General features: G+C 55.3%; 4 protein-coding genes across 4 annotated transcripts in view; 2 read left to right on the top strand and 2 right to left on the bottom strand.

Moving 5' to 3' along the window:
- MONBRDRAFT_9070 (uncharacterized protein) overlaps positions 1-437 on the top strand; it is a gene marked incomplete at both ends in the record, with an annotated part of 1,768 nt that extends 1,331 nt beyond the window's left edge. The window contains one exon of the mRNA XM_001746706.1: positions 1-437. This exon is cut by the window's left edge and continues 115 nt beyond it. Coding sequence (XP_001746758.1) covers positions 1-437 — 437 coding nt within the window.
- A 391-nt stretch (positions 438-828) lies between these two features.
- Positions 829-1,531, bottom strand: MONBRDRAFT_26306 (uncharacterized protein; the record flags this gene model as incomplete). The annotated part of the gene is made up of 3 exons (XM_001746581.1): positions 829-903; positions 968-1,105; positions 1,235-1,531. The coding sequence occupies 3 exons, from the start codon at positions 1,529-1,531 to the stop codon at positions 829-831; spliced, it is 510 nt and encodes a 169-aa protein (XP_001746633.1).
- Positions 1,532-2,093: 562 nt separating this feature from the next.
- Positions 2,094-3,935, bottom strand: MONBRDRAFT_9068 (uncharacterized protein; the record flags this gene model as incomplete). The annotated part of the gene is made up of 2 exons (XM_001746580.1): positions 2,094-3,290; positions 3,453-3,935. The coding sequence occupies 2 exons, from the start codon at positions 3,933-3,935 to the stop codon at positions 2,094-2,096; spliced, it is 1,680 nt and encodes a 559-aa protein (XP_001746632.1).
- A 937-nt stretch (positions 3,936-4,872) lies between these two features.
- Positions 4,873-7,881, top strand: MONBRDRAFT_32834 (uncharacterized protein; the record flags this gene model as incomplete). Its single annotated transcript, XM_001746705.1, has 13 exons — positions 4,873-4,920; positions 5,023-5,164; positions 5,294-5,394; positions 5,571-5,647; positions 5,738-5,785; positions 5,907-5,979; positions 6,092-6,190; positions 6,296-6,501; positions 6,624-6,885; positions 7,074-7,283; positions 7,379-7,447; positions 7,584-7,700; positions 7,786-7,881. 13 exons carry the CDS (start codon positions 4,873-4,875, stop codon positions 7,879-7,881), a joined length of 1,548 nt encoding a protein of 515 aa, XP_001746757.1.
- Between the last annotated feature and the right edge of the window lie 167 nt (positions 7,882-8,048).

Below are 8,048 nucleotides of genomic sequence, written 5' to 3'. Positions count from 1 at the left end.
GGGCATGGGTGGAAGCCTGCTGTGGCTCACCCGAGCCCGTGCAGACCTCTACAGAGCAGCCAGATGCCGCAGCTTGGTCCAACCGGTGCGCTGCCAGGGCTGCTGACCTTCAAGTCATTCTCGATGCGGCAGTGAGCTTTGCCCAGACCAAGCCCCATACCGCTGTGCCCGTCGCCCACAGCGAACTCCTGCTGCTGTGCCAGCAGCGACTAGAACTTGCCGATTTGGAGTGCGAGCTGTGCTACGACCTTCTATGGCGTTCCATCGCCTTGCCATGCGGCCACATGCTCTGTCGTAGCTGCGTGCTGCGCACCCTGGATCACAAGCCCGAATGCCCGGTCTGTCGTGCCGACCTGGCTGACTTTCTGGCTGCCCGGCAATTTTGCGAGGTATCCTGCCCGTTGCTACAAAACAATCCCGTTTGGGCCGATGGATGACACTGGCCCTGCAGTACTGTGTTGTTTTTATTATTGGTTTTTTGTTTGTTTTGTTTGTGTTTTTTTCCTCTGATGCCGTGAATATGAATGTAAAACGTAGGTCAAGGCACTCGCGCCGATCATTCGCCATGTTTTTCCAACTGAAGCAGCTCGGCGTGCTCGAGACGAGCAGGCTGAATTGGAGGAACTAGAACAAAACTTGCCCATTTTCGTCTGCACCCCTGTACGTCCCCTCACCACGGACTTTTCCTGTGTCTTTTTATTTTATTTCCTTCTTCTTTTTTGCCGAAAGACAAGGCTTGCCCGTGCCAGCACGATGATCGCTGCACAAGTGAAGGGGGGGGATTGATGAGAAGCAAGCCTTTTGCAAGTCTTTTGCTGAACACTCTACTCACCCATAGCCAACGGTTTGGTGGTTGCTTGCCTTTCTGCCTTCTTGATGATGATAGACGGCGCCCGGCTTGACCTATCCGCTGCGTGTGTTTGAGCCTCGTTACCGATTGATGATGCGCCGGGTTTTGGCCACAGACCGGCGCGAATTTGGCATGTGCGGCGCCACAATGGATGGTTATGCTGATTACGGCACCACCTTGCGCATCTTGAGGCACGAGCCGACGGCTGATGGCTGCCTGCATGTTGAGTGCTTGGGCACTCGTCGCTTTCACATCCTGTCAAGAAGCGTCAAGGATGGCTACAACGTTGCTCAGGTTTGTCTACTGGTCGCATCAACGCAAACCAACCTCGCAGACTCCACTCCATCGCCGCTGCTGATCTCATCTGACATACGGCCGGTCTACCCGCCCCAGGTCGAATGGCTTGAGGATGTCCCTTTGACAGACAACGAACAGGCGGCACTGCGCGAAGGGCTTCATGAATTTATAGGCCCTTCGAGCATATGGCAAAGTTTGGCTCCTTTCCAGCGCCTGCAAATTTCGCTTCACTTTGGCGAGCCGCCAGAGGATCCTGTTGCTGCCATTTATTGGTGCGCCAAACATGTTTGCTTGTGCACGGCTGGATATAGCTGTGTTGGTCTTATTCGTACTGGTGCGGCTTTGCAGGGTCGGTGCCTGGGTCTTGCGCGGGGAACTGGACATTCTGCTTCGAGAAAACCACCCCATCAGACGCCTGGAAATATTGCAGAGCAGCTGGCGTGAGCAACATGACGCACCGTTGTAGCTCTCTCGTTTGTTAATGTCGCTGTGAAGAGCTTGCCACTTGGCGAAGACTTGTCAAAGCGAGCCTGCGAATGTTTTTGCTGTTAGAGCCAACCTTGCGTTTCCCTGTGTTCGTCACCCGATGGTTCCATTTATAGCCTACCGCTTCCTCGCCGTCTGGAGCCGCCTCCCTTGCACCCTTCTCTGATCTTACAATACAATATGCGCGCTCCACCAAACGCAAGTGTAGAGACGCGTGACGGTTTGTCAAGGACCATCGCGAAATGATAATATTATTGACATGTAAATGCATCTTAATCAAAGAAAACGAATACGATTTGACTCCCAACCATATAGATGGGGGAAGTTGAGAGGCAGCAAAGAAGAGAGCAGGTCGACTACGATCCAACTCTCAAGTTGGCCCGAACCTCGAGCCAACGGAATCAAAAGACATGTAGATGAAGAGACGACTAAACAGTGGACCAAAAGCCAGATACCGGAGTTATTTGACTTCCCGGGTGGCTGTGGTAGCGAGATATTGCTCGTAGCCCACCTCCTCGAGTCGTGCGGCCTTGTCCAAAACCTCGGCCTTTGAATCTTCGCGAAACTGCTCCAGCCTTTGCTGAATTGCTGGGTTGGTGGCACCCAGGATGCGAGCCGCCAAGAGACCGGCGTTCATGGCGTTACCAATGGCCACGGTAGCCACGGGGACGCCGCGCGGCATTTGCACGATGGAGTGCAGCGAGTCAACTCCGCTGAGCGTGGACGTTTTGATGGGCACGCCAATAACCGGCAGCGGGGTCATTGCTGCCACCATGCCGGGAAGATGGGCGGCACCACCGGCGCCAGCGATGATGACCTTGAGGCCACGGTCCACGGCAGTCTCGGCGTAACGCACCATGCGGTCCGGGGTGCGGTGTGCGGAGACGATGGTGAGATCGTAGGCAATGTTGAGGTCATCGAGGACGCGGGCGGCGGCTTGCATGGTGGGAAGGTCCGAGTCGGAGCCCATGATGATGCCGACACGCGAGCCAGCACCGTACAGCACCTCCTGTGCCGTATTGGGGGAGAGCTGAACCAGGCGCTCGCGCAAGTCTGAGATGTCGTCGGCCACCAGAGTGATATGGCCAAGCTTGCGTCCAGGACGGTCACCAGCCTTGCCGTACCAGTGAAGGCGAGCGCCTGGGGTGGACATGGCGGTCTGCATCAGCGCTTGAGCATCGGCGGCTTGACCAGTACCAAGGATGTTGAGCATGAGGGAAGCACCGACAGCGAGGCGGGTCCCTTCAACGGGCAGGCCGACAATGGCACGCAAGTGGGCCTCGAATTGATCCACCTCGCAGGCCTCGATAGTGTAGTGGCCCGAATTGTGAGGACGAGGAGCCACCTCGTTGAGCAGCACGCGGCCATCCTCAAGCTCAAAGAGTTCGACGCCAAATACGCCGGCGCCCTCGAGTGCTGCAACGGTCTTGCAGGCGATGTTGGTTGCGCGCTGCTGCACGTCTTGAGTCGAGGCAGCCGGGGCAAGCACGGTGTGGCAGATGCTGTCTTGTTGGCGGGTTTCGACGACGGGGTAAGCGGTGACCTCCCCGGTGGCCCCGCGGACCACCATAACAGCCAGCTCCTTGACAAAGGGCACCCACTGCTCCACGTACAAGTCAGTGGACTTGAGTGCCTCCATGGCGGCACCAATCCCTTCCTGCACTCAGACAAACGAAGCCACCATGAGAAGCGGAGGTACAGAAAGCAGGTTTGTCATGGGGAGTGGGTGAAGAAAGAAGACGTGGGCACGCGGGACACAGCAAGCCCGACGCAGCAGAGTTTGGGAAGAAGAGTGGCGCGCAGGCACGCGTTGACGCACCTCGTTGGCCACCACGGCATTGCCCTTGCCATCGTAGGCCATGCGCTTGGACTTGAGCATGAGGGGGTAGCCAAAGCTTTGGCCCGCCGCGGCCACGTCCTCGGCCGATGCAACCTCCCGATAAGCTCCGAGGGGCAAATTATGGGCGGCAAAGTGCTGCTTCTGCGCAAACTTGTCCTGAATCAGGCGAATGCTGTGCGGGGACGGCTGCACGGGCGTGCCTGCGGCCACGACGGCATCCAACGCGTCACAATTGACATGCTCGATCTCGACCGTCAGCACGCCGACCTGGCGTGCCAGCTCCTGAATCTTCTCAGCATCATTAAAGCTGCCCTGGATCGCCCCGTGCGTCACCTGACCCGCCGGCGATGCCTCACCCAACGGATCCAGCACCACAACCTTGATGCCCAGCCGGTGCCCAGCCTCAGCCAGCATCCGCCCCAGCTGCCCGCCACCCAAGACGCCAACCACAGGTGTCTCCATCGCGCCGCGATTGCCTATATCTATATCCTGTATCCGTAGCCTGTGACCGAGCGCGCGCGTGTGTGTGTGTGTGTGTGTGTGTGTGCGGGGCGCGCACGTCGTCGTCGTCTGTGAAGTGCGCATGCGCGCGCTTTTTTTTTTTTTTTTTTTTGAACACAGTGTTGTGCAACGATTTGCGTGTGAATCAGCTGGTGAGCTATCTCTACCTGGGAAAAGGCGCGGGGGAATTTCTCTTGGGCAGCTCATGCTAGAGACGTCATCTCTGAAAACGCCTTATCTTCTTGCTATACTGCTATACCGAGTCTGAACGCCTCCCTGAAATATTCATTGGTGAATGCTCACCCTCTTCAGAAATGCAGTGCAAACACCCCTATCTCTACCAGACTCGACCAAACCGTAACGAATGACACGCTTTCAAAGCTAACCTTACACAAGCCCGTTCATACCGTAATTCCAATACACCCCTCTAAAGTAGTATAGAGTAATGTGATTCTCTAATTTGTATATTTACAACACGGGTTTTGACCGTGTCGTAAACTAGTGACCGTTACCCGCGGACTTTTCTCATTTTGGCGCCGAAACGCAACCCGCTGCGCGATTCAACGGCATTGACACACACACACACACACACACACACACACACACACACACACAGAACGCGCGCGCGCGGGAGGGGGGAGCGCACGGCAGACCACCTGAAGGCCTAACAGCCCTTTTTTTGGGGAAAGGTTTCCTTGACCCTTTCTTTTTTTTTAAAGGAAGCCTGCGCTTGAATTCGTCTTTCAACGCCCGCAGTTGGAGAATCGGCCTGGAGCACCACACCCTGCGCCCTCAGGTAGAATTTTTGCCCGAGCGCACCGGACCACCGCTTGATGAGCGAGACTGACAATGCACCACGCGATGCTGTGTGGCTGGTGTCTGGGTGCATAGACTGGTCATGGCTACTCACGTTGACAGAAAGACTCGGGCCTCGCGCTCCAAATCGGTGCGATCCCCTGCTCCTGCACCGTACCTGATGCCCTGATCCCACGTCCACACCCTTCTCAAACTCTCGCTTGCCCTCTCATGCGCCCGGCCGGCTTGCTAGTCGGCCCGTTATGGCGAGACAGGCCCCGGTCGAGACATTGACCCCGACCTCTATCCTCATCAGCTCCAATTTTACACCCTCCCACCCGTGGACGAGGTCTCACTTGAGGAGTTTGAGCGTCTGGCCGTCGAGCGTCTCAAGGGTACGCAGCGCGTGCACAAGGCAACCCAGCCTGCAGCTTAGAACCCCGCCTCTGCTGCAGCCAAGACTGCCTCAAACTCATTTCTCATCCTCACATGTCCTCGCCTCTCACACAATGCCCGCTACCCAGTGTTGAAGGATGTTGAGCTGGTGAAAATTCGCTTTCCCACGCGGGATGACAAGTTCAGCGCTCAGATGCGCGAAAAGACCAAAGTTTTCTTGCCGCTAATAGTGTGTAGACTCTCCCCGCTCTCCCCGCTCTCCCCGCTCTCCCCGCCTTGGTTTTTCCCCTGGCCGTCCAGATCTTGACCCGCGCTGGCCCCTCAGTTTCCTGTTGTTTCCACGTCTGACAAAAACTGGCAATCTCGACATGCCTCGCGCGTGCGCACCCATGACCGCGAGTACAGGATGCAGCCAACCCGCTGGAAATTCGTCGTCGCGATCACGTGTCGCACTTCATTCTGCGCCTTGCCTACTGTCGAACGTGTGTCCTTTACTCTCAGATGGCTGACTTGTCCTGGCGCACCGGGCCTGACCGGTTGCCCTGATGTGTGCGTCTTGATCCTATATGCAGGGAGGAGCTCCGCCGCTGGTTTCTCACCCAGGAATGTGAGCTCTTTCGGTACGCCTGACCGCCTCGTGTGCCTCGCACCTCGACGCTGGAACCAAACAGCGGGCCAACAAACCAACTTTCATGTCGTTGACATTGCCCTCTCCACTCTTTCCTGTCGTTATTGATGTAGCTATCGACTGGAGAATCAATCAGCAAACGATATTACCCATTTGCTCGAGCTTCAGAACCTCAAGTACACGGTGGTCAGTGAATGATTACAAAGCGCCAGCCATCTACACCTTGCGACACCTGGACAGACACAGCCTTTGCAGGCGCTCCTGAGGCCTGTGAGGACTGATTCTTTGTCGTTTGCAGGTGGATGAAACAGAAAAAATGAGCATCGACCGTTTTCTACGCAGTGCTGCACTCGGAGGAGACTTGGGGGGCAATGTGAAGAATACAGAGTACTTCAAGGCACGCGCGATGCCCGTCTTCCTGACCCATCCCCCGTGCGCATCTTCCTGCCATTTCGCCAGAATGGCCTTGAAACTGATCTTTGCACTTTGCTGTTGAATTCAGGTACCCTTTGAGCAAGCCCTCGACCTCGTGCGCGGACGCAGACATTACATCTCCAACGGCAACGTCTATGTGCCTCGCGAAGACATGACCCCCATCATTGTCGGCGCCTTTCGTCTGCAACTCTCGGCTTCTCTGGCCGCCACCGCTCGAGCGCTCCCCGACCTGGAGGAAGATTCGCGACTCTTGCCCATGCTCAATTCACTCAGGTATGCGGAACTCTTTGGCAGCGCTGTGCTTTAGGTTTCAAGTGCTACTAGAATGTGTAAACCCCACTTGATATTCCTGCTCATTTGTCACTATTTTGGGTGAATATTCGCGATTTTGGCAGCCAACGATACCTCGGCAATGAGTATCGCGTGGATGCTGCGGGCCGCGCCGGCCAAGTCGCGCCAGCCGACATTCCAAGCCTTGCAAAGCAGTCCTTTCCCCTTTGCATGCGCACCGCTCAGGAGAAGTTGGCCGAGGCCCATCATTTGCGCCATGGCGCTCGTATGCAGTACGGTCTTTTCCTCAAGGGTATTGGGCTATCACTGGAAGATGCCCTTTTGTTCTGGCGCACCGAGTTCTCGCGCGCCATGTCCATAGACAAGGTGTGTCTCTTTTCTGTGCAGAGGGCGGCATTCGCTGACGTTGAACCTTCTACTTTAGTGGTTTGGCTGTTGTCCGGCTGCTAGCTTGAATTTTATTTTGTTTTGTTTTTGTTTTTGTTTGATCGGTGCTTGCATTTATGAGGTTTTGCTCAACCCGAGGCTTGTCGATCGGTGTCCTCGTGCCGTAGTTTGACAAGCAGTACGCATACAACATTCGCCACAATTATGGCAAGGAGGGCAAGCGGGCCGACTACACCCCGTACAGCTGCATGCGCATCATCATGGGTGAACAGCCCGGTACCGGTGATGCCCATGGCTGTCCTTTCAGGCACTACAATGCCGAGAACTTGCGTGTGAAGCTGCATTCCTACGGCGTGCCCACAAACTCCATCAGTGAGGTTGGTTTTTCTTCGGACCAAGGAAAAAAAAAAGATGCATCAGACTTGCCTCGGCCAGTAGCTCAAAAACATGCTCTCCCTTGTTGTACGCGTAGATTTCAAAGCTGGTGTCTGAGCATCACTATCAAATTGCCTGCGGCCGATATTTCGAGGTCACGCATAACGTATGTGAACCGTACAGTATCCCTGAAACGAAACCAAAAGTTCATGGAGACGTGGAAAGCCGATTCTTTTGCTGCTGTGCGGGAAGTGCTCGACACTCATGTTGACCCTGCCCTGCCTTGCTTTGCGTGTATTTAGTGCGAGCCCAACACCGTGAGTATTCAGCACCCCAACCAATACTTTGACGACAGCCGTCAAATCTTGACAAACGGCGAGCACAAGACGACTTTCCTAGGCGGTCAATCAAATACAGAGGTGAGATATACCGCCTGTGACAGGCCCATCCGCTCGCTTTGGTGTGTACCCATCTCACATTTTACTTGACGTGTGCCCCTAGCAGGTTAACAGCCCCGTTGGAGCAAGCAGTGCGGGTCAGAGTCAGGAACTCATGGACGATGAGTTGGTTGAAGCCATGGATGCTGCAGCCGACATGTAGTCCAACGTGGCCTTTACAAGGCTCTGCGCTCATGTTTGAAGAAAGCAAGTGTATCGTTTCCACATATCTCATGGTGGCACACTTGAATGAAAATGTGCTACCAGCACATGTATGACGCTTGGGCTGATTTCGGGTTTTGTCTGATTGTTGATGTTGTTGTTAGCTTT

The sequence above is a fragment of the Monosiga brevicollis genome, genomic scaffold (assembly GCF_000002865.3).
Source record: "Monosiga brevicollis MX1 MONBRscaffold_13 genomic scaffold, whole genome shotgun sequence".
NCBI lineage: Eukaryota > Choanoflagellata > Craspedida > Salpingoecidae > Monosiga > Monosiga brevicollis.
This window is presented reverse-complemented; position numbering and strand designations above follow the sequence as displayed.